We start from the raw sequence: 26,980 nt of genomic DNA on the forward strand, positions 1-26,980 counted from the left end.
CCGCGGCCTCTTCATCCTCTGTGACTGGGGGGACAGCAGTCACACCTGTTTTGGGGCGCAGACCTGCCACCTCTTTACCCGCAACAGCCAGCGTGATTGGCAGGTCATCATTTTCTTTGGAGGTGGTAACACCAGCTGGTGTTGAGCGCTGTCCGACATCGATAGCACCACCTTTGGATGAAGTCAACCTAACATGTCCGCCTGCATCTTCCTCACAGACTGGCAGTTTGCCGGGGACACCCTTATCAACCCCGTCTAAGCACAATAGCCAGCCCTCGGTCCCTCAGATGTGGACAAGTAAAAGACCATTTCCTCCTAGCCATGAGAAAGCTAAGAGGTTGAATTTCACCATCTGCAAGCTCTTGCCTACAGAAATGCTGCCTTTCCGCCTGGTGGACACAGAGGATTTTCGAGACCTTATGTCCGTCGCAGTGCCCCAGTACCAGATGCCCAGTCGGCACTACTTCTCAAAGAAAGGTGTGCCTGCGCTCCACCAGCATGTCGCACACAACATCACCGCTTCTTTGAGAAACTCTGTGTGTGACAGGGTGCATTTCACCACAGACACTTGGACGAGTAGGCATGGACAGGGGCGTTACATGTCGCTGACTGGGCACTGGGTAACTATGGTGACAGCAGGACAAGGGGCTGCTGTCCAAGTCTTGCCGTCCCCACGAGTTGTGCGTCAATCCTCTTTATGTCAAAGTTCCTCCACTGCTTCTGCCTCCTCAACCTCCTCTCGGTCTTCCACCTGCACCCAAAGCCTGTCTGGTCATGCCACAAGCTTTCTAACTGCGCAGAAGGGATCCTGCACACCTCCTTACTATGCTGGCAGTAGGGCTCAACGTCATCAGGCGGTTTTTACATTGAAATGTCTGGGAAATGTGAGTCACACAGCTGAAGAGTTGTGGTCAGCTCTGGAGAACCAATTTCATGAATGGTTGTCTCCACTGGACCTGAAACCAGGGAAGGCCGTGTGCGACAATGCTGCAAACCTGGGTGCGGCCCTTCGCCGGGGCAATGTCACACACGTGCCTTGTATGGCTCACGTGTTGAACCTGGTTGTCCAGCAATTTTTAGCCCACTATCCCAGACTAGATGGCCTTCTGCAGAGGGCACGGTCGCTGTGTGCTCACTTCCGCCGTTCGCATCCCGCAGCTCAGCGACTTACATCTCTACAGAAGTCGTTGGGCCTGCCACTTCACCGGCTAAAATGCGATGTGCCTACCCGGTGGAATTCAACTCTGCACATGTTGCAGCGACTGTGGCAGCACCGACAAGCCCTGGTGCAATACGTTCTGACGTATAGCTTGGGCCAACGAGATTCAGAGGTGGGGCAAATCACGCTGGAGGAGTGGTCTCAGATCAGGGACCTATGCACCCTTCTGCACAGTTTTGAAATGGCGACGAAGATGTTTAGTGCTGACGATGCCATTATCAGCATGACTATTCCGGTGATTTACATGCTGGAGCACATGTTAAACAGAATTCGGAGTCAGGTGGTGGCACAAGAGGAGGTGGAGGAAGTAGAGGAGGAGGAGTTGTATGCGGAAGGGCTAACATCTGCAAGGTCCAGAAGGTCGGCAGCACCAAGGCGGCAGGCATGTGAGGGTGGGGGAGATGGTTTTACCAGGGCGCATGGTAGCAGCCAAACTAGTGAGGAAGGTGCAGGAGCCCAGGAAGAAGTGGAGGACGAACTGATGGAAGACTCATCAGATGAGGGAGACCTTGATCACATTTCTGTTGTGCGAGGTTGGGGGGAGAGGACAGAGGAAGGAAGCATGATTGTTACCTCGCCACCAACACAACAGGGACTTGGTGCTCCTGGATGCGCAACACACATGAGTGCCTTCTTGCTGCACTACCTGCAACATGACCCTCGAATTGTGAGAATTAGAAATAATCCTGACTACTGGGTTGCCACACTGTTAGATCCCCGGTACAAAAGTAAATTTGCAAAAATTATTCCTGCCATAGAAAGGGATGCACGCATGCAGGAGTATCAGCAGAGACTGTTGCAGAATCTTACATGTGCTTTTCCACAAAATACCATTGGTGCACGTAGTGAATCTCACAGTTCCAACTTGCCAACCGTGGGACCGTCAAGTGTTCAGCACTCAAACCGTAACAGAACCACAGTATCTGCTGGTAACATCAATTTTGCGGAATCATTTCACCACTTTTTTAGCCCATCCTTTGCAAGGCCACAGGAGACAAGAAGTCTGACACATAGTCAACGCCTAGAGACGATGGTACAGGAGTATCTCCAAGTAAACATTGAAGCCACGACTGTGTCACTGGACCCTTGCTCTTTTTGGGCTTCCAATCTGGATAAATGGCCGGAGCTAGCCACTTACGCCTTGGAGATCTTGTCATGCCCCGCAGCCAGCGTTCTGTCTGAACGTGTGTTCAGCGCTGCTGGTGGTGTGCTGACAGATAAGCGCACGCGGCTCTCCACTGATAATGTAGACAGACTCACGTTCATAAAGATGAACAAATCATGGATCCGAAACGACTTTTCTACCCCTGTGTCATCCTGGGGAGAGTAAAAGCTTGATGATTGGTTAAAATCACCCTACCAAACGTTTTAAGCTTTCAAATTACTAATCATGTTTATCTGTATCTTGACTGGAAAATAATTTGGGCTTTGTAGCAGTGTGCAGCACTGATCTTATTAGGCCATCTATAATAAGCTCCACCAGATTTAAAATTAAAAATAATTTTTAGCTGCATCTAGCCCGGAAAATAATTTTGGGGCTCCGAGATGCGCAAGACACATAAGTGCCTTCTTGCTGCACTACCTGCAGCATGACCCTCATATTGTCAGAATTCGAAGTAATCATGACTACTGGGTTGCCACACTCTTAGATCCCCCAAACTTTTCGATCAACCTTTTCATTTTAATAAAGACCAAAAAAATGGTCATTTTTGAAATTATAAGCATTAGCAGGTTGTTAGAAACTGAAATCAAACAGTTTTCAACTCAAAACTTTATTCTAGGTGATGTTACATTTTCACATAGGACCCCTTGTTCGAAAGGAGCTTCTGAACTCTCTCGTCCATTGAATTTGTCAGGTTTTGGATGGTTTCTGCTTCAATTGTTTTGCATGAGGACAGAATACCCTCCCAGAGCTGTTACTTAGATGTGAACTGCCTCCCGCCATCATAGACACTCCTTTTAATGATGCTCCAAAGGTTCTGAATGGGGTAGAGGTCAGGGGAGCATGGGGGTCACACCATAAGTTTGTCCCCTTTTATGCCCATATCAGCCAGAGATGCAGATGTTTTATGTGCAGCATGAGATGGTGCATTATCATGCAGAAAAATGATCTTGCTGTGAAATACACGGTTCTTCTTCTTGAACCATGGCAGGAAGTGCTGTTTGAGAAAATCCACATACATTATGGAGTTCATCTTTAGCGCCTTCAGGGATCCTAAAGGGGCCGACAATCTCTCTCCCCATGATTTCAGCCCAAAACATTACTCCACCTCCTCCTTGTTGGCGCTGTAGCCGTGTTTGCGTGGGGTGTCCATCAACCAGCCATCCTCCACTCCATCCATCTGGACCATCGAGCGCTGCACGGCACTCATCCGTGAACAAAACAGTTTTGAAATCAGTCTTCATGTAATGTTTGGCCCACTGGAGCCGTTTCTGCTTGTGTGAAGTGGATAGAGGAGGTCGACAGGATGGCGTATGCACAGCTGCAAACCTCTGAAGGACCCTGCATCTTGTTGTTCGGGGAACGTTGGAGGCACAAGCAGCTTCAAAAACTTGTCTGCTGCTATGATAAGGCTTTTTTGCCGCTGCTCTTTCAACCTGACGTAATTGCCTGTAGGAAAGAGTCCTCAATTTGCCCTTATCAGCACGCACACGTGTGTACTGTGAATCAGCTACATACTTCTTGATTGCCAAGACACTTCATCCTGATCATCGCACAATGTTGATTGTAGTCATGCCTTGACCTAAACACTCCACAATTTGTTGCTTCTCAGCAGCCGACACATCCTTTTTCTTTCCCATTTTGGCAGAAAATGTAGGCTGCTTAATAATGTGAGAGAGCCTTCTTAAGTAGTCTTGCCTTTCATTGGACACACCTGCCAAACTAATTATCACAGGTGTCTGCAATTGCTTACAGTGATATAAAGAGCCCTGACACACATCACCATCAATGAGTTTAACTGACAAACAAACAAATTCTTCCCTTATCACTCCTAAACACTTTTTGCATAATAATTTGGAACGCAGTGTACATGTGCTTTTCCACAAAACACCAGTGGTTCACGTAGTGAATCTTACAGTTCTAACTTGCCAACCGTGGTCTGTATGGAATTGTTCAATAAAGGGCCCAAAATTAAGATAACATAGATGGGAGAGGTCTCTATGAATAGGAATTCCTAAGTATTTGATACCCTGTGAGGGCCAGGCAAAGGGAAAGTTGGACTGGATGGAATCCTATATGGATTTGGGGAGGGAGACATCGAGGGCCTCAGACTTCGCTGCATTGATTTTAAAATTTCACCATGTAACAAAGTGATCTATTTCAGCCATAACAGCAGGGATGGATATATGTGATTGAGTGATATATACTAGGACATCAGCAGCAAATAGAGAGCACTTGTACTTGGTGCCTCCCACCTCAATCCACCTAATATTGGGGTTATGGCGAATTGATGAGAGCAGGTGCTCCGTCACTAGGATGTATAAGAGAGGGGACAGAGGACATCCCTGCCTTGTCCCATTGGTGATTGTGAAAGGTGATGAAAATGTTCTGACGCACCCCCTGGGCCTTGGGACACCCGGAGCCGGACCCTTTTTGGTGGATGCTGGTGGTTGTAGTCTTCGTGGCGGCGACCCGGTTACGTGGCTCAGGGCGGACAAACCAGTGGCGGAACTATTTATGTGGTTTTGATGTTTAAATGTCCGACAACGCCACCCGTGGATTGCGGTCAGAGTGAACCGCCGCTACAGGGCAGACCGCTGAGGCTGGTGTTGTGGGTGCAGCAGAGCGTAGCATAACTCCCCACGGGAGGAGTATAGCCTCAGGGCAGTGTATGCGGAGGATGGGGGTGATGGTGCAGGGCAGCAGCAGTAACGACACGGAGTCAGTGATGCAGTCAAGGGCCTTTACTCACAGTTCTTATTATCCAGACCACGTCTGCAGGTAACGGCTGCCCACGTCGTACTGTGCTCACCAGGTGAGGGGCTCAGACAACTCCCAGATAACTTTGGAGCACTTCACAGGACCCCCTTTGTGTGTCCTTTGTCTGGCCTTTCTTACCAACACTTCTGTCCGGCTGCCTCGGGCCTCCTCTTGGTAAACTTGGCGCCAGTTTCCCTGACCCTATGTGGTGCCTTCCTAGCGGGTGTAGCGAGGGGCTGCGCCACATAAAATGTCAGAGCCTCCGGTTTCTAGCTGAGGGTCGTTTCCTGCCTCCACTAGTTCGGGGACCGGTCTCCCCCTTTGGCCTGACCCCTCCACGCAGGTGGATTCGGGCGTGCGGTGGCGACTCGCCCGTCCGCACCCCTGGGATCCCTTGATTCCTCGTTCCTGGAGCCTTCTCCGCTCCTCTTCCTTCCTTCTCCCTCTTCCAGGCCTGGGCCTCTGTTAATTGGCCCGCCTCCGGAGCAGAGCTCATGCAGAGCCCCTGCTCCCTGCCACTTCTGCTCAGACTTCTCTGCACTGAACTAAGATGGTGCCCACCTTTTATACTCCCTTCTCAATGCACCCAGGAACTGCTTCCTCCCTGCTCCTGCACTACAGGGTTCCCCTTCCTCAGTGTTCCCTCCCCCCACTCCAGCCAGGGACAGGGACTGTCGTGCCCATCTCAGGGGCATATTGGTCGCCCTGCCCCACGGCAATGTGGTGTAATGCATGCAGGTGTCGGGTCCTGATCCACACTCCATCCTTACCTGAGAGTGAGATATCACACCTCTGGGTGAGGTGCAATACGTCTGTAGCAACCGAGCCCTCAGGGTGCTACAGTTCCATTTATCTTCAGCCTAGGTGACGTATTGCGATACAGGGCCGTGATTTTGGCTATAAAAGGGTCCCCTAGACCCCTACCCCAAGCTTTTTAAGAGAATCATATATGGCGTGCCAGGAGACTCTATGGAATGCTTTCTCAGCATCCAACGAGAGTATCTAATTACAAATTTTTAACTGCATCTAGCCCAGGAAATACTTTGTGCCTAGTAGCAGTGTCTGCTAGTCAGCGGATTATCCCGGCTGTTAAGCAAGCTACACCACCTGTAGTTTAGACACTTAATTTTTTCAAAGGAAATGCTTCGGGACCATGGGATACTCAGTGAAGAGCATCAGGAGGCACCCCAAGGCATAGGGGCTGGGACTGGCGGTAGGATGCCTTGCCGTGGACAGCCGAGCTCGATCCTTATAAAAGCTTTTTAACTGCAGCAGCTTTAGTGGACGCTACTGGAGCTGGAATTACGCGGCTGCTGGCATGAGACTTGCCCTCCAATAGATCCTTGTAAATTGATTTAAAGTGTATTCATTCAAATTAGAGAGACAATTTAAATTAAAAAGCTTAGAGCTGCCTCCACCACAGGGGGGCTCGCTCGACCCACCAGCGGACAGGCACCAGTATTGGGAGAGGGGGGCTGAACATCAGGGTTCACCGCGGCTCTGGCACAAACCCGGCGACACGGAGGTGGCACGGGCAGGAGCGGACTGGCCGTGTCGGCTTCTCACTTTTTGGATTTTAGAAGGGCATGACATGCCTATATCTGTGTCTCCCCCTCCTTTTACTCCTCCACCTCTTTTATTTTCGCATGACTATATGTACTTGTCACTTTTCCATGTGTTAGTTATGTCTTCTGAGCAGTTTGTCAGCTTTTGGACACCTTTGAAGGTGTTTTCTATGTGTTTCTATGTGTTTTTGTTTGCCTGCCATTGGTTTTAACGGTGTTCGAAGGTGTTCGACGAACAGTTCGACGAACAGTTCGGCGAACACACGGGTGTTCGACGAACCGAACCGAACTCGAACACTACGGGGGTGGCTCAACACTATTTGCAAGGCCACAGGAGACAAGAAGTCTGACACATAGTCAACGCCTAGAGACGATGGTACAGGAGTATCTCCAAGTAAACATTGAAGCCATGACTGTGTCACTGGACCCTTGCTCTTTTTGGGCTTCCAATCTGGATAAATGGCCAGAGCTAGCCACTTACGCCTTGGAGATCTCGTCATGCCCTGCAGCCAGCGTTCTATCTGAACGTGTGTTCAGCACTGCTGGTGGTGTGCTGGCAGATAAGCGCATGCGGCTCTCCACTGATAATGTAGACAGACTCACGTTCATAAAGATGAACAAATCATGGATCCGAAACGACTTTTCTACCCCTGTGTCATCCTGGGGAGTGTAAAAGCTTGATGATTGGTTAAAATCACCTCACCAACCGTTTTAATCTTTCAAATTACTAATCATGTTTATCTGTATCTTGGCTGGAAAATTATTTGGGCTTTGTAGCAGTGTGCAGTACTGATTCTATTAGGCCATCTATACTAAGCTCCACCAGATTTAAAATTACTAATCATGTTTATCTGATTTTTGGCAGGAAAATTATTTGGGCTTTGTAGCAGTGTGCAGTACTGATTCTATTAGGCCATCTATACTAAGCACCACCAGATTTAAAATTACTAATCATGTTTATCTGTATCTTGGCTGGAAAATAATTTGGGCTTTGTAGCAGTGTACACTACTGATTCTATTAGGCCATCTATACTAATCTCTACCAGATTTAAAATTAATAATAATTTTTAGCTGCATCTAGCCCGGAAAATAATTTTGGGGCTCCTAGATGCACAAGACACATAAGTGCCTTCTTGCTGCACTACCTGCAACATGACCCTCAGATTGTCAGAATTCGAAGTAATCCTGACTACTGGGTTGCCACACTCTTAGATCCCCCACACTCTTCGATCAACCTTTTCATTTTAATTAAGACCAAAAAAATGGTCATTTTTGAAATTATAAGCATTAGCAGGTTATTAGAAACTGAAATCAAACAGTTTTCAACTCAAAACTTTATTCTAGGTGATGTTAAATTTGCACATATGACCCCTTGTTCGAAAGGAGCTTCTGAACTCTCTCATCCATTGAATTTGTCAGGTTTTGGATGGTTTCTGCTTCAATTGTTTTGCATGAGGACAGAATACCCTCCCAGAGCTGTTGCTTAGATGTGAACTGCCTCCCGCCATCATAGACACTCCTTTTGATGATGCTCCAGAGGTTCTAAATGGGGTTGAGGTCAGGGGAGCATGGGGTCACACCATAAGTTTGTCCCCTTTTATGCCCATATCAGCCAGAGGTGGAGATGTGTTATGTGCAGCATGAGACGGTGCATTATCATGCATGAAAATGATCTTGCTGTGGAATACACGGTTCATCTTCTTGAACCATGGCAGGAAGTGCTGTTTGAGAAACTCCACATACATTATGTAGTTCATCTTTACCCCTTCAGGGATCCTAAAGGGGCCGACAATCTCTCTCCCCATGATTCCAGCCAAAAACATTACTCCACCTCCTGCTTGTTGGCGCTGTAGCCGTGTTTGCGTGGGGTGTCCATCAACCAGCCATCCTCCACTCCATCCATCTGGACCATCGAGCGTTGCACGGCACTCATCCGTGAACAAAACAGTTTTGAAGTCAGTATTCATGTATTGTTTGGCCCACTGGAGCACTTTCTGCTTGTGTGAAGTGGATAGTGGAGGTCGACAGGATGGCTTACGCACAGCTGCAAACCTCTGAAGGACCCTGCATCTTGTTGTTCGGAGGACGTTGGAGGTACCAGCAGCTGCAAAAACTTGTCTGCTGCTATGACAAGGCTTTTTTGCCGCTGCTCTTTTAACCTGACGTAATTGCCTGTAGGAAAGAGTCCTCAATTTGCCCTTATCAGCACGCACACATGTGTACTGTGAATCAGCTACATACTTCTTGATTGTGCGATGATCAGGATGAAGTGTCTTGCCAATGTTGAATGTAGTCATGCCTTGAACTAAACACTCCACAATTTGTTGCTTCTCAGCAGCCGACACATCCTTTTTCTTTCCCATTTTGGCAGAAAATGTAGGCTGCTTAATAATGTGAGACAGTCTTCTTAAGTAGTCTTGCCTTTCATTGGACACACCTGCCAAACTAATTAGCACAGGTGTCTGCAATTGCTTACAGTGATATAAAGAGCCCTGACACACGTCACCATCAATGAGTTTAACTGACAAACAAACAAATTCTTCCCTTATCACTCCTAAACACTTTTTGCACAATAATTTGGAACACAGTGTACATGTGCTTTTCCACAAAACACCAGTGGTTCACGTAGTGAATCTTACAGTTCTAACTTGCCAACCGTGGTCTGTATGGAGTTGTTCAATAAAGGGCCCAAAATTTAAATAACATAGATGGGAGAGGTCTCTATGAATAGGAATTCCTAAGTATTTGATACCCTGTGAGGGCCAGGCAAAGGGAAAGTTGGACTGGATGGAATCCTATATGGATTTGGGGAGGGAGACATCGAGGGCCTCAGACTTCGCTGCATTGATTTTAAAATTTGACCATGTAACAAAGTGATCTATTTCAGCCATAACAGCATGGATGGATATATGTGATTGAGTGATATATACTAGGACATCATCAGCAAATAGAGAGCACTTGTACTCGGTGCCTCCCACCTCAATCCACCTAATATTGGGGTTATGGCGAATTGATGAGACCAAGTGCTCTGTCACTAGGATGTATAAGAGAGGGGACAGAGGACATCCCTGCCTTATCCCATTGGTGATTATGAAAGGTGATGAAAATGTTCTGACTTGCCCCCTGGGCCTTGGGACACCCGGAGCCGGACCCTTTTTGGTGGATGCTGGTGCTTGTGGTCTCCGTGGCGGCGACCCGGTTCCGTGGCTCAGGGCGGTCAAACTAGTGGCAGAACTATTTATGTGGTTTTGATGTTTAAATGTCCGACTACGCCACCCGTGGATTGCGGTCAGAGTGAACCGCCGCTCCAGGGCAGACCGCTGAGGCTGGTGTTGTGGGTGCAGCAGAGCGTAGCATAACTCCCCACGGGAGGAGTATAGCCTCAGGGAAGTGTATGCGGAGGATGGGGGTGATGGTGCAGGGCAGCAGCACTAATGACACGGAGTCAGTGATGCAGTCCAGGGCCTTTACTCACAGTTCTTATCATCCAGATCACTTCTGCAGGTAACGGCTTCCCACGTCGTACTGTGCTCACCAGGTGAGGGGCTCAGGCCACTCCCAGATAACTTTGGAGCGCTTCACAGGACCCCCTTCGTGTGTCCTTTGTCTGGCCTTTCTTACCAACGCTTCTGTCCGGCTGCCTCGGTCCTCCTCTTGGTAAATATGGCGCCAGTTTCCCTGACCCTATGTGGTGCCTTCCTAGCGGGTGTAGCGAGGGGCTGCGCCACATAAAATGTCACAGCCTCCGGTTTCTAGCTGAGGGTCATTTCCGGCCCCACTAGTTTCGGGGACCGGTCTCCCCCTTTGGCCTGACCCCTCCACGCAGGTGGATTCGGGCGTGCGGTGGCGACTCACCCGTCCGCACCCCTGGGATCCCTTCGTTCCTCGTTCCTGGAGCCTTCTCCGCTCCTCTTCCTTCCTTCTCCCTCTTCCACGCCTGGGCCTCTGTTACTAGGCCCGCCTCCGGAGCAGAGCTCATGCAGAGCCCCTGGTCCCTGTCACTTCTGCTCAGACTTCTCTGCACTGAACTAAGATGGTGCCCACCTTTTATACTCCCTTTTCAATGCACCCAGGAACTGCTTCCTCCCTGCTCCTACACTACAGGGTTCCCCTTCCTTGGTGTTCCCTCCCTCTACTCCAGCCAGGGACAGGGACTGTCGTGCCCATCTCATTGGCATATTGGTCGCCCTGCCCCACTGCAATGTGGTGTAATGCATGCAGGTGTCGGGGTCCTGATCCATACTCCATCCTTACCTGAGAGTGAGATATCACACCTCTGGGTGAGGTGCAATACCTCTGTAGCAACCGAGCCCTCGGGGTGCTACAGTTCCATTTATCTTCAGCCTAGGTGACGTATTGCTTTACAGGGCCGTGATTTTGGCTATAAAAGGGTCCCCTAGACCCCTACCCCAAGCTTTTTAAGAGAATAATATATGGCGTGCCAGGAGACTCTATGGAATGCTTTCTCAGCATCCAACGAGAGTATCTAATTACAATTTTTTAACTGCATCTAGCCCAGGAAATACTTTGCGCCTAGTAGCAGTGTCTGCTAGTCAGCAGATTATCCCAGCTGTTAAGCAAGCTACACCACCTGTAGTTTGGAGACTTAATTTTTTCAAAGGAAATGCTTCAGGACCACAGGATACTCAGTGAAGAGCATCGGGAGGCACCCCAAGGCATAGGGGCTGGGACTGGCGGTAGGACGCCTTGCGGTGGACCGCTGATCTCGATCCTTAAAAAAGCTTTTTAACTGCAGCAGCTTTAGTGGACGCTACTGGAGCTGGAATTACGCGGCTGCTGGCATGAGACTTGCCCTCCAATAGATCCTTGTAAATGGATTTAAAGTGTATTCACTCAAATTAGAGAGACAATTTAAATTAAAAAGCTTAGAGCTGCCTCCACCACAGGGGGGCTCGCTCGACCCACCAGCGGACAGGCACCAGTATTGGGAGAGGGGGGCTGACTGCCAGGGTCCCCCGCGGCTCTGGCACAAACCCAGCGACACGGAGGTGGCACGGGCAGGAATGGACTGGCCGTGTCGGCTTCTCACTTTTTGGATTTTAGAAGGGCATGACATGCCTATATCTGTGTCTCCCCCTCCTTTTACTCCTCCACCTCTTTTCTTTTCGCATGACTATATGTACTTGTCACTTTTCCATGTGTTAGTTATGTCTTCTGAGAAGTTTGTCAGCTTTTGGACACCTTTGAAGGTGTTTTCTATGTGTTTCTATGTGTTTTTGTTTGCCTGCCATTGGTTTTAACGGTGTTCGAAGGTGTTCGACGAAAATTTTGACGAACAGTTCGGCGAACACAAGGGTGTTCGACGAACCGAACCGAACTCGAACACTATGGGGGTGGCTCAACACTAGTCCCAACTAGAGATGAGCAGGACGCACAGATGACGTTGTGCTGCCCTGTGTGATCAAAAGCTGCCGGGGACGCTGGAAGGTTAGAGATTCACGGCCTCCTATACAGCCGCCAGGTAGCACTGACTAGAGACCTGGGAATCCATCTGCTTATCTCTGGTCCTATCCATCCCGGATACATCAGGCCGTCCCAAACTTGGGTCTACACCCTACAGTCTCGGCCGTCAAATGTCCCTCACTGCCAACACCCCTCTGAAAACTCCTCCTGCCAGGGGAGAAAGAAATGGTAAATGGGCGTGGATTGGGGTGTGGCTAAAATATGCATGCATAGCATAATCTGTCCCTCTTTCTGTTCTTCATAAGTTGGTAGTTGGTTGTGGGCCTTAAAGAGTTCACCACGTTGATCTGCTTGTCTGCTCTGGGAAAAACACAGAAAAGGAAGAAGTTTATAAATTCAGAAAGACCTGATAAGTAGCAGATGGCAGTGCACGGGGGACAGTTGTAGATTAAGTTTTCATTATTTTATGATTCATTTATCTCAATGATTTATTAATTATGATCTCAAGCCAAAAAGCCTTGCCTATAGGCTTGTTTACTGTCGGCAAGTGCCAGAAGAAGATGTAAGTGCGTTGGCACCTGATGTAGAGAGTCCCAATACCACTATCCAGGAGACAATCACAACATGCCTGATCACGTCCTGATGGAAAATTTCATGTTCTGTTGGGATGTGAATAGGCAGCACATAAAAGTGTGAGACACCTTGGTTTAATTTTTTACACCTGTGAAAATTGCACGCCAGGGATCATATGACAAAGCGGGGAAGTTGCTGCTAGCTGAGACCTGACTAAGGCTGGGGTTACACAGTGACATGTATCGTGCAACAATAAGTCACGGAAAAATAACTACTTATCTGCGACTTACTTTTTGCACGACCAGCGACAGAAGAACCAACACATGAGATGATGAAGCATCAAACTGAAGAGCGTGGCCCAAAAACCTACACATATGTCTACATATATTTCGTATGTCTTACACTGGTAGACTCTATCTCTGTAGACCATAATAACTAGCCAGAACAAAGGATATGTATTTTTGATGAAAGTTTCCATAAATACATCTCATAGTAATATTTTTTTCCTTTAGATTGGACACATCTAAGTTTTATACATTGATTAACGCTCTACAAAGATGTCCTTGGAAAGGAAACCAGACAGCGCGTGACCTGAAACAGTAAGTACAGAGATTATGGAGCTGCAAATTATGAAATAGCAGATCATGGGGGTGTTCAGATGTAAAAAAAAGAAAAAAAAAGACCTATATTTGCTATTGATCCTTCTGAGTACCACAGCACTGGTCCACCATGCTTCTTTGGTAGCCATATCACTACTGGAATCATCATTTCCAACTATTAGGAGTTTAAATGTTTAAGGTCTATAACTAGTAAGTTAGTAAAGGGGACTGTAATATCCTAAACTGGATTCGTGGTCAGGGCCTTGGTATCTCATCAACATAACCCCTTTCAGTTTAGAGTTGACTTTGATAATAAAACCCCAACCATGTGCATTTCCGCTAAAGCTTGTAGGCAATTTATCATTACTTTTTATGCCAGTCATTGGATGAGTGGTCTAATGATGGTGGGTGCAGATATTGCCTGCATCTGCTGGTCTTGATGCTCATGCTGAGAAAGAGCCTACTCATCCTTGTACATTTTATTTGGGGTATTTTGGTCCCAACTGGTCAGTGGGGTCCATGGCCTGAGTTTACACAGTGGGTGAAGATCCACTGCACTACTGGCCAGGCCTATCCTCGACTGACTTGGGACTGGCTGAGCTCTCCCGCTGTGAGACTCCCATACTGTCACTATATATATATAATATGATGCATGTGGTAGATCTACTTACTCTATGAGCACACGACCTTCCATTATTTCATGTTATGTATATTCTATGTGTGTATACCTTCCCATCTTATATTTACAACCCATGCGGTGGATTGATCCAGGTCTTCAGGTATAAATGGATGGAATTTTGTTGAAAAGTTTAGTTACCATTGAGAACAATGCTTCTAGATTGTTTCCTGGGTCTGATATTTCCATCCTACCCGTTCCCCTCTTTTCTGTTGTTAGATGGCTGAATATGTACAGGGGGCGCCCCTCTCTGCCCTCTCCCCCGCACACACCACACAGCAGGGGGCGCCCATCTCTGCCCCCTCCCCCGCACACACCACACAGCAGGGGGCGCCCATCTCTGCCCCCTCCCCCGCACACACCACACAGCAGGGGGCGCCCCTCTCTGCCCCCTCCCCCGCACACACCACACAGCAGGGGGCGCCCCTCTCTGCCCCCTCCCCCGCACACACCACACAGCAGGGGGCGCCCCTCTCTGCCCCCTCCCCCGCACACACCACACAGCAGGGGGCGCCCCTCTCTGCCCCCTCCCCCGCACACACCACACAGCAGGGGGCGCCCATCTCTGCCCCCTCCCCCGCACACACCACACAGCAGGGGGCGCCCATCTCTGCCCCCTCCCCCGCACACACCACACAGCAGGGGGCGCCCCTCTCTGCCCTCTCCCCCGCACACACCACACAGCAGGGGGCGCCCCTCTCTGCCCCCTCCCCCGCACACACCACACAGCAGGGGGCGCCCATCTCTGCCCCCTCCCCCGCACACACCACACAGCAGGGGGCGCCCATCTCTGCCCCCTCCCCCGCACACACCACACAGCAGGGGGCGCCCCTCTCTGCCCTCTCCCCCGCACACACCACACAGCAGGGGGCGCCCATCTCTGCCCCCTCCCCCGCACACACCACACAGCAGGGGGCGCCCATCTCTGCCCCCTCCCCCGCACACACCACACAGCAGGGGGCGCCCATCTCTGCCCCCTCCCCCGCACACACCACACAGCAGGGGGCGCCCATCTCTGCCCCCTCCCCCGCACACACCACACAGCAGGGGGCGCCCCTCTCTGCCCCCTCCCCCGCACACACCACACAGCAGGGGGCGCCCCTCTCTGCCCCCGCACACACCACACAGCAGGGGGCGCCCCTCTCTGCCCCCTCCCCCGCACACACCACACAGCAGGGGGCGCCCCTCTCTGCCCCCTCCCCCGCACACACCACACAGCAGGGGGCGCCCATCTCTGCCCCCTCCCCCGCACACACCACACAGCAGGGGGCGCCCATCTCTGCCCCCTCCCCCGCACACACCACACAGCAGGGGGCGCCCCTTCAACTTGATTTACTACCACTAAAGGATTTTTACATTAATCGTTGAAGAAGAAAGTCTCTTTTTTTCTGTCGTATCTGTAGAGATAGATAATAAATAGAGATAGATATAGACAGACAGACAGACATGTAAGCATACGGACAGACAGACATATAGACAGACATAGAGACAGATATGTAGACATACAGACATATAGACAGACATATAGACAGACAGACAGACATATAGACAGACATATAGACAGACAGACATACAGACATATAGACAGACAGACGGACAGACAGACATATAGACAGACATATAGACAGACATATAGACATACAGGCATACAGACAGACATATAGACAGACAGACATATAAACAGACAGACATATAGACATACAGACATATAGACATACAGACATATAGACAGACAGACAGACAGACATATAGACAGACATATAGACACACAGACATACAGACAGACATATAGACATACAGACATATAGACAGACAGACAGACATATAGACAGACAGACAGACATATAGACATACAGACATATAGACATACAGACATATAGACAGACAGACATATAGACAGACAGACAGACAGACATATAGACAGACATATAGACACACAGACATACAGACAGACATATAGACATACAGACATATAGACAGACAGACAGACAGACATATAGACAGACAGACAGACATATAGACATACAGACATATAGACCGATATGTAGACATACAGACATATAGACAGACAGACAGACAGACATGTAGACATACAGACATATAGACAGACAGACAGACATATAGACCGATATGTAGACATACAGACATATAGACAGACAGACATGTAGACAGACATAGACAGACAGACATATAGACAGACAGACATATAGACAGACAGACATATAGACAGAGCAACAGACATGTAGACATACAGACAGACATACAGACAGACATATAGACAGACATATAGACCGATATGTAGACATACAGACTTATAGACAGACAGACATGTAGACATACAGACATATAGACAGACAGACATATAGACAGACATAGACAGACAGACATATAGACAGACAGACATATAGACAGAGCAACAGACATGTAGACATACAGACAGACATACAGACAGACATATAGACAGACATATAGACATACAGACATATACACATACAGACAGACATATAGACATACAGACATATAGACAGACAGACATATAGACAGACAGACATATAGACATACAGACAGACATATAGACAGACAGACATATAGACATACAGACAGACATATAGACATACAGACAGACATATAGACATACAGACATATAGACATACAGACAGACATATAGACATACAGACATATACACATACAGACAGACATATAGACATACAGACATATAGACAGACATATAGACAGACATATAGACATACAGACATATAGACATACAGACAGACATATAGACAGACATAGACAGACAGACATATAGACAGATAGACATATAGACAGAGCAACAGACATGTAGACATACAGACATATAGACAGACATATAGACAGACATATAGACATACAGACATATAGACAGACATATAGACATATAGACAGACATATAGACACTAGACAGATATGTAGACAGACATACAGACAGACAGACATGTAGACATACAGACAGACATATAGACATATAGACAGACATATAGACACTAGACAGATATGTAGACAGACATACAGACAGACAGACATGTAGACATACAGACAGACATATAGACATATAGACAGACAGACATACATATAGACAGTGTGACAGACATATAAACATATAATTGCATAACCCCCCGACATATTATAAAATTGCACCCTGTGGAGCTCGTTGGACAGCTTTTTATGATTAAATAAATTAATTAATTAAAAAAATTGACGTGGGATCCCCTCCCATTTTTTTAACCAGCAAAGGTAAAGCAGACAGCTCTGAGCTGATATTAGCAGGACGGGAAGGATCATGGTTACTGGACCCTTCCCAGCATAAAAATATCAGCACAAAGCCGCCTCAGAAGCTCTTCGCCTTGGCTCTTCTTGCACTGGCATTCGGGTTAATGGTAGTTGGGGGTTGATGTCAGCTGTGAATTGTCCAAAAACACAGCTGACATCAAGCCCTGGGGTTAGCATTAGAGAGGTGTCTATCACACACTCCATTACTTACCCAGTAAGTAATAAGAAAACACACACAAAAAAATCTTATTATATTCAAATAAAAGCTCCCCAACTCTTTCCCTGGTTCACTAATTTCTAAAAAAAAAGTTCCCAACCAAGTCCAACATAATCCAGCGCTTCCCACGACGTACCCCGAATCATCCAAAGCCTATGGAGACTCGTTCTGAGACCCCATAGGCTTTAGCAGCAGCCACACCCGGCGCACACTACGCTGCACAAGACCCCGCGCCTCTGAGGAGCGGTGACATCAGTAATGTCAGTAACGTCACCGCTCTTCAGACCTTCCTGGTCACTCTGTGCTCTGGACTACGTCACATTCGGTGGACTATGTCTGAGCTGCGTGGGAGCATTTATTCTAATAAATTGATGAATAAGTGACAGTGTGTTTTTATTTCTCTTTTTTTATGTTTTTCGGGTTTCTATTTTGTGGAGTTTGTCGGATTCGGTGGACTATGTCGGATTCGGTGGACTAAGTCGGTTCGGTGGACTACGTCGGACCTGTGTGAGAACTTTTTTTTTTTAAATAACTGGTGAATGTGGAAGAGTGTTTGTGAAAATAAAGATTTTTTTGTGTGTGTTCTCCTTTTACTTACTGGGTTAGTAATGGGGGAGTCTGATAGACATCTCTCCATTACTAACCCCAGGGCTTGATGTCACCTGTGATTTTGAACAATTCAAAGCTGACATCAACCCCAAGACCCATTACACCGATTGCCAACAAACCAGGGCAATCAGAGAGAGCTGAGACGAAGTGCCAGAATTGGTGCGTCTCATGTGCTGGTATTGTTAGGCTGGGAGGGGCCCAATCACCATGGACCTTCCTAGCCTGATAATATGAGCTCTGTCTGCTCTACCTTTGCACATCATTTTTTTCATTCATTCATTCATTTATTTATTTAATCAGTAAAAGCTGTCCAATGAGCTCCACAGGGTGCAATTTTATAATATGTCTAGGGGTTGTGTCATTTTATGTCTATATTTCTGTCTGTATGTCTATGTGTCTGACTGTCTATATCTATTTATATCTATAACATTCATTGCTGTCCAAAAAGGCTAGAAAAACAAAGGTGAAAAAACACCTGCAAAATCACATCAAAAACTTGGCAAAAATGCGCATTTTTGCAGCTGCATTTTTCCTGCCAAGAGATGCAGAAATGGTGCAGAAAGTTCTGCATATACCCTAATCTCAGAGGGGGTGTTCAGCTCAAATACTTGCTACTTAGTTTGGGTATCACATAAGTTCCCAATAGAATACATTTAAGTTTTTGGGTGTAACAAAAAAAAATGTGGAAAGGTTCACGGGGTATGAAGACTTTATCTAGGCACTGTATATTGTTATTACTTTATTTCCTATGATTACACCCTTAATGATTGTTGGATTTATTTTTATTTTCCCACAGTTATCTTATTTATGAGGCTCTGTACCTTCTATTGATTGCACTCAGGCTACATTCCTATTTTACACTGTCAGGGAGATTCCAACACAGGGACGATACCGGGGAGATCATGCCGTTGCCGTCACGCTGTCAGTATTTCGTCCGGAGTCGCGAGCATGCGATCCAGACTACTCGCTGCGTAGGTATCAGTAAACGACCAGTGAGCGTATGGCGACACACCTTTGGGTCCTAAAGCTTGGAATCCGTGTTTAACGCCCTCCGTACTGTTACTGTCAGCTTCACAATAGCCAAATTTTTATTATTCTCTGTCACCACCGGCCAAGTTTGAAATATAATACAGGCCTTACTGGACGCCTGCGTTTTGGTAGCGTATATGGCTTTGGGGAAGGGAACGATTACTGAACAAAAGAAACAGAACTATTAAATTTTATATTTAATCCAAAAGGGAGGCAGTGTTTAGGAAAAATATATGCAAGGATGTTACAAAGGAGACATTAAAATACGTAGGCATTTACGTAAAATAAACAGGATAAAAGAAGACAACTTCCACAATACAGTACGCAGGGACGAATCAGCATAGGTGGAGGAGGGGCTCCCCAGTTGATTTGAGCATTATCGAACGCGACCCGTTACTTATAATCCTTATAACCCCTGGCAATGAGTGCTTCGGTACTGGCCATGAGTTCTCTTATACCTAAGGGGAGATCTGGCCACAAGCCCCTTGAGGTGACATCATGTGAGGTGGTCTCCAGCCTGTACATTTTTATTTAAAACACTAACTTTTGCGATAACTCATTGCTCGTTGATTGCAGAAGCGTGCAAATGACGCCATTTTTTCCTTTATGATTTTATCTTTAGTTAGAGACCGCACATCGCATATCTGCAGTCTGCTATTCTGGTGTTTTTGCGCTATGGCTCCAAGATTTTGCTTGCAGCCCTGGAAAACTACATATATATTCCTGGGCTGATTTGGTCACTAAACATATGGGTCCCGTTACTGTCAGACGTATGGAACTCACAATATTTCATATTTCATTTCGGAGTCGACGTGGCTGGAAATCTCTGTTAAACTCTCTTTGAAGCTTGGGAAAGCAACTTTCCCAGTTACACACAAATTAGTGCAACCCTGCCAGTAATTACCCCCTGCCTCTTCCAGGGACAAGATGCTTGCTTCTAAATGAAGTTATAACACTCCTTGGCTGGCATTTGTTCGTGTAGCCTATTTCTCAGGCGTGTGTTAATTGGGGCTTTTGTGCTGAGCAGAAATGGAATAAAGGAGGGGTTGAACATCTATATCAGGCAAATATGGAAGAACATTTTCCTGACATTAATATTTTCCTGACATACACCAATATAATAAAAGTTGCGTAATATTTTTTCTCTCCCAGCTGTGACATAATATGTAATTCTGAGAGCTTTATTCTGATACAGTTGTATTGGTTATTTATATGCCATATATTAGTAAGTAAAATAATAAATAAGGTTTCTCTGTTTAGCTGTAAAGTCAATTACCCCCAATCATTGTGACTAATCAACCTGTAGCTATCACACAGACCACACGGCCGCCATCGGGCCCGTGAGTCCGGGGATCCTGTCTCAATTCCAATGGTATCGGCCTCTGCTGGTCCCTTTTCAACCATTAAGCCTACGTGTCTGAGTAAGCACAGCAGGCATGATGATGTCACTGGATAGTGCCTGCTGCACATATCCTCAGACCACTCACTGCCCAAAGTGGAGCATCGCATCAGGGCAATAAGCAAGGTGAGTAGAGAAAGGAGAATCCAACAATTTGTTTCATGCGGTCTCAGGTGGTGGACGCCATATTCAGACTCAGCAGCAACAGGTAAGTAGAAGGGATTCAGCACATCCATCCACTGATATTATTAAAAAATAATTTGCTTTATTGTTGATCCATTAAAAAACCAAAGACGGTGAAAGGAAACAATTAAATATGATGCGTTTCTGGCGTTAAACGCCCTTAGTCATAGCATAGTGGAAATGACATCAGCAGAAATTTAAATACACGCACAAAAGACCAATAAAAAGCAAAGATATAACCAGCCAATAGGGAACATCCTTGCATAAATCACCTTAAAATCACCTAAAAATCAAGAATACACATGGATCAGAGTAACCAACTAGATATCAATAACAGCGAAAAAATAAAAAAAAAAACATTTGGCAAATAGAAAGAACACAGCATTATATAGGCATCTACATGATTAATAATTGTAAAACAAATTGAAGTTCATTCCATTTGGAAATTTATTGTTGTAGGTAAGTATCCAAAAAGCTTCCCCTGTGGTTAGATGTCTCTGCCAGTTACCCGTCTACTTGGGCACCTTACTTTTTCAATTCCATAAAATGTAAAATGAGAAATATCCCCGTTGTGCATTAACAAAGTGCTTGGCTGCCCCGAGTAAGAGCTTCATTTATTTCTGACATTTGTTACATATTCGGCAATACGCCTTTTAAGCTTCCTAATGGTGCAGTATATGACATGGTGCGAGTCACAGGTGATAAATGCATCTACCATGTGGGTGGCACCAGGTAATGAGAATGACGTTTTTTCATTTAAAGAAAAATCGCAGACATTACACAAATTACCTGCGCAATTGAAAAAGCCTTTCTGAGGGAGCCAGTTACCACTGGATGAATGTTCTTTGAATAAACTGGGGGAAAGGCTATCTCCAAGAGACCGTCCCGGGTGTGCAACATAACGACACCCACTGTCCAGAATATTTCTCAGGATGTCGTCTTGGCTTATACCCGGTAAATATTTTGAGAGCTTTGATCTGATTGAATTGAAAACTAAAAGATTTAGAGAAGGTGACGGGGTAAGAAGACAGTTTACTGGGTTTACATTTGTTATTATACACGTGCATTATACACTAAATTTATGCTAGACACATTATATCCCCTATCTCTTAATATCTCTTCCCTTTCTGTATTGAATGTACTTTCATCTGAACATATACGTTTGGCTCGCACAAGCTCTCCATAAGGGATGGATTTAGTGGTGTGATTTGGATGGCAGCTAGAACCAATGTAATGGTATTACCAGAAACTTCCTTTTTAAAAAGTGAAGCATGAACTTTCTTGATGGCAGAATTACCCTGAAGGTGTAAGTCAAGAAAAGGAATATAGAGTTACTGGGAGGACAACATGTAAATTTCAAATTGAGATCAAACGATGAGCAAGTCGTCGACATATCGTCCGTACCAGACAATGCTGTTAAAAAATGGGTTGGATAAATTGAAACTATATAACTCTTCCCACCAAGCCATGTATAGGATAGCAAGCGAAGATGAGAATTTTGAGCTCATTGGGGCTCCTTCCACTTGCAAAATAAAATTCAATCCAGCAGCCAGTCCATGGACACAACCCAGGATGCCTTGCAAAAGTCAAGATTCCCATATAGTTGTTAAAGGGTGCAGGACAGGGTTCCCCTTGGATCTGCTAAATGGAGTGTCTTGCACAAAGCATGTGCCTGGAAGCCCTTTTAGGAGCAGCCAGGCTTCACTGGCAGTGCTCCATTAAAATTGCTCCACCTCTAACAGCCTGATAGGAAGGTCCATCAGTGGAACCAGCATGTGCAACGAAAGCCTTCTCTCATATCATTAATCCACCTCCATCATGCCCCCAACATTTCTCCTTCTATAGCATGACAGGATGGGTTCATCCATTCATGGTGCTTGTCCATACCATAAGCATAGAGCCACTGAAATCTGGATTTATCTGACCAGGAAATGCTTTTCTACTTCTTAATGATTTCAATCCTGTACTCTCTTGAGTTGTCTTTCGGTTTCCCATTGACAGTAATGGTGCTTGAAAAAGTCATGTGTGGATATAGTCCATTTAAGAATCAATAACTTATACATTTGGTCACCAGCAATGTATTTAGGTGTGGTTTTCTTGACTGAACCCCCTGTTCATCAGAAGATTCTTCGCATCCTCCTCTGACACCTTTCACTTCCATTGAATCTCCTTACTCTGGATGGTTTCCTTCGATTATATAATTCTTGTATACTTGATCCACCAACACATGAGAAAACCCCACAAGGTTGGCAGTGAAATTGCAGCCCCGTGCTTGTCCAGCGCTGATGACAAGATGTCATATAAAGTCGCTTATATCGCTCAATTTTCTTATTCTGATGTGGATTCCGAAAGGCAAAAAATAGCAACCATGTTGTTATTGGGGGATCAACCTCAATGTGTGGTTTGAGTACTTGCCCATGAGAGGACACAATTCAATGTACTTCAGCTTTTGGGGGCAGAGAAGAAATCGTAGTCTCAACTGGGTCCTGGTACTTGGGGTGTAAAAACTTTACTGCAATGTAAAAGGCATCAGGTGATTCCTAAGGGATCCCCTGATACAAATAATGTGAGATCTTCAAGATCAGTCTATAAAGAATCCAAGAATTTCTGTTTTCTAGATGTCATTGTTTGCATGAATTGTGGAGGACAATAAATGTTCCTGTAGTTTGGTTTCTCCTTTCAAAAGTAATCGATTCCGATATTTCCCTTATGTCTAGGTGACAATTTTATGACCTTGAATTTGGAAGTTCCCCAATTATGCAAATCTGTCAAAGTTATTCTCTCCTATAAATAAATCAATCTTTCTGGGTCAGCGGAGCCTTTGTATAATATATATATATACTCTGTTTTACTGGCCACAGATCTGAAACTGATGATGATTGGGTTTGATACTGACATGACATTCATTGTTCTTCTAGTCATGTCTGCAAAACATTGAAATTCAACTATAATGGTATTTATTTTAGATTGTATCTGTGTTGGAGCTTTCGCTATCAGCAAGTAAGGGAACATCCATCTGAAAACAAGTTGTGTAGACAATTGGCCACTTTTTCTCAACTGCATGATCTTGCCCAGTTGATAAAGTTGCCAACCACAGGTTTTGTAAAGGGAAAAATACATCTTCAGAAAATGTAATTGATATGGCCAAGAGCTTTAGTTCAGCTGAAATGTGTTGGTGCTTATGACCTAGCTCCAGACCAAAGCACAAGTCGAGTATAGACACAGGACCACTATGGAGATCTGGTGGCCACATCTGAAGCGTTACTGGTCTATTAGAATGGAGCAAAGGCAGCAAGAGATACCTTCAAACTTTGCCAGAGCCATACAACAAAGGCAAAGTGCCGCCTCACGATGCTTTTATGGTTCTTCTAGAGAAGAATATTTCTTGAACAGAAAATGCAAATTTTTAAGAGCTTTTATGCTGTTTTAGGCATATGAAGTTGGAAAGTATTATTCTGAAAAAGTCTATGGCTGCCATATGAAGGTCCTACCCATTATGGAGCTGTAGTAAAGTAATCTAAATATGATCTAACAATTTTCTTTTTTAAATTGTGATTTTCTTCAAGCCAGCGCAAAATGACATTAGCAACCCACACAAAAAGTTCATAATGATGTGTTCTACCATAAGCTTTTTCTATGAGGAAAAGGACACCCAACAAACCTCTTCCCATCCCTATGGACATGAAATACCACAGCCAGGTTTAAGGAAAGCCACTCTTCCCTCATGAAAGGTTAGGGAGAGCCTGTCTTGCTCCTAGCTTCCACCAGGTGTCCATTGAGAGCTCGAGTCTTGGTCTTCTCTCCCCCCATGAGGGTTTAACATGGGGTTGCAGGGGGTGAAAAGTCTTATGGCCATAAGGGAGCTACATCAATAATATTTATTGAGACAAACAGACAGTAGATATGAGCAATTTAATTTATGATGCCCCGGTCCTGCTTCCAGTCTGGTCTCTTGTAGCAGCCGACTCAGGTCAATTTTCCGTCCTGGGCGCCTCTGTTGCTCATTAGGATCCATGACCTCGAAATACAATACACATCATCATGTGACGTGAGGTCTACTGACTAGACGCAAGAAGCATCCAAACTGCAAAAAGTGAAGACTGCCCTGGTCCGACTGTCATGACGAACAGACAAGAAAATGGATCAGCGCAGTGGGAATCAAACAGTTCATGTCTAATGGACAGTGACTACATAGTGACAATTATGGATGAAATACATCAGAACGCGTGTCCACAACTTCTGGTGCTCTTCTGCTGTTCCTCAGGCTGTGATCACCTGGTTTCATGTCTGTGGATTTTTTCTTCACACATATTACAATATATCCAGGCAATTAGAGTCCCTTTTAGTATTTCCTTGAGCCCTCGCTGAACAGTTTGATATTCACCATCATGAAATGTTTCGGTTGAGTGTTCAGTAAGAGATGATCCAACGATGACAAGTTCCTTCAACGTTGAGTGGCTGCAGGTTCTCACCTAATCTGGGAAAGCCATCTCGTTCCTTTCTTTCAGTTTTGTGATTTTACATAAAGTCAATGTTGATTTCATGAATGTGAGCCGGTGGAGATGACTACATCCATTGTCCCATTCCTAGTGACATTTGAGTGTCCCCTTGGGTTACAGGACAGGAGGTTGAATGGTGCAATATAAATTTGGCCAAAATACAATTTTCTGGGTTACAATATAGTCGGCCTACACATTAGCCATAAATTTTTGTTTTGAGAGGGTTGTACATTTTTAATTGAGGGGAGTACCGTGCATGCAATGTGCCGGGGCTATCAATGAAAAATAATGCCACAATCAATTCGTTTAACCCCAAAATGAAAGAAAAATATTGTCTCGTTTATGGAGAAAACACTAATAAGATCCCCCCAAAAAATAGATTTAAGTTCTACATGACCTTAACATTTTTAACATCTCTGTTGCCAGAGAAGGAACAGACACATTCAGAGCGGGATCACTGCCGAGCGGAAAACGGGCCACTCAGGACTAGTATCTGATGTCATTCAATGCCATTTTATTGCTCCATTTGTATCACTTCACTACTGATCGGGAAATGGTCGCTCCCTTATATACAGTAGTAATTGTGGACCTTATAACAAACACTCCGTCCTAGATAAGATAAGAATTCAATGAAACGTAGTCACCCAAAGCAGCCAAAAGAAGAGACCGATGACAACAATCAGAAACTTATATTTGTAACATACCTGGCGGCGTCCTTGCATGGTGGTCCATCTCCCACTGTGCAAGAGAGCGCACTTGATCTCCTGTCCAGAGTGTCTCTCTGGCTTCCCTCCATGCTGTCTGTTTGTGTCTGTCTCTGCTGCTTAAGGGCGGCGCCCGATCACTTCCTGCTTTTTGTACCTGCTGTGGGTCACACCCCTTGTGCGTCCTCAGCCTATTGCTGTCTGACACTTGGTATATAGCTCAGCAGCTCCCTTCTATCCCTGCCTGAGCATAGTGTTTCCTTCAGTGTGTGCTTGCATTCTGAAGGTGCCAGGTCCCGTCTTTGTTTCCTTGTCTGCCTTTCCTGGAGGCTGTATTTCCAGGCCTGTCTGAACTTAGTCCTGTATGTCTCCTGCTTTGCGGTATCAGCTCCCGTGTCTGAACTGTGTCCTGTATGTCTCCTGCTTTGCGGTATCAGCTCCCGTGTCTGAACTGAGTCCTGTATGTCTCCTGCTTTGCGGTATTAGTTCCCGTGTCTGAACTGAGTCCTTTCTGTGTATCTTGTCTGTCCTGTCTGAACACGCTCCTAGCCTGTTCCTCCCGCCTTCTAGGGGCCGATTACCTAGACCCGCTCCTGTATCTTGTCTGTCCTGTCTGAACACGCTCCTTGCCTGTTCGTCCCGCCTCTCTGGGGGCAGTATTCCCAGACCCGCTCCTGTATCCCGCTGCAGTGTCAGTCTCCTCCGTACACTCAGTTCCAGTCTGAACTCTCTCCTATGCTTTACCTGTTTTGCCTCTATCCGTTCCCTTCCTTTTTCTGCAGAGTCTGAACTCGTACCTAACTCCTGCCTGTTGTCTCTGTACTCCCGTTTGTGAGTTTGTGGTCCACTCGCTACTTCACTGCAAGTACCCTGTGGGTGTCTGGCTCTGTCTTTCCCTTCCTGTCTGTTCCGTGTGAACAGAGTCCTGTCCTGCCCTGCTTCTGCCCGCTGCTCTGGCAGTCCTGTCCTGCCCTGCTTCTGCCCGCTGCTCCGGCAGTCCTGTCCTGCCCTGCTTCTGCCCGCTGCTCCGGCAGTCCTGTCCTGCCCTGCTCAGCC

At 46.2% G+C, this 26,980-nt stretch overlaps 1 protein-coding gene across 1 annotated transcript in view; it reads left to right on the plus strand.

Annotated features, from left to right (window-relative positions):
- Positions 1–26,980, plus strand: part of LOC141165455 (alpha-2,8-sialyltransferase 8F-like) — a 589,715-nt gene that overhangs the window by 296,081 nt on the left and 266,654 nt on the right. Inside the window, exon 3 of the mRNA XM_073651052.1 lies at positions 13,216–13,302. Coding sequence (XP_073507153.1) covers positions 13,216–13,302 — 87 coding nt within the window. The remainder of the gene's footprint in view (positions 1–13,215; positions 13,303–26,980) is intronic.

Source organism: Phyllobates terribilis, unplaced genomic scaffold (genome assembly GCF_046119375.1).
Source record: "Phyllobates terribilis strain yellow unplaced genomic scaffold, ASM4611937v1 Scaffold_11__3_contigs__length_659146591, whole genome shotgun sequence".
NCBI lineage: Eukaryota > Metazoa > Chordata > Amphibia > Anura > Dendrobatidae > Phyllobates > Phyllobates terribilis.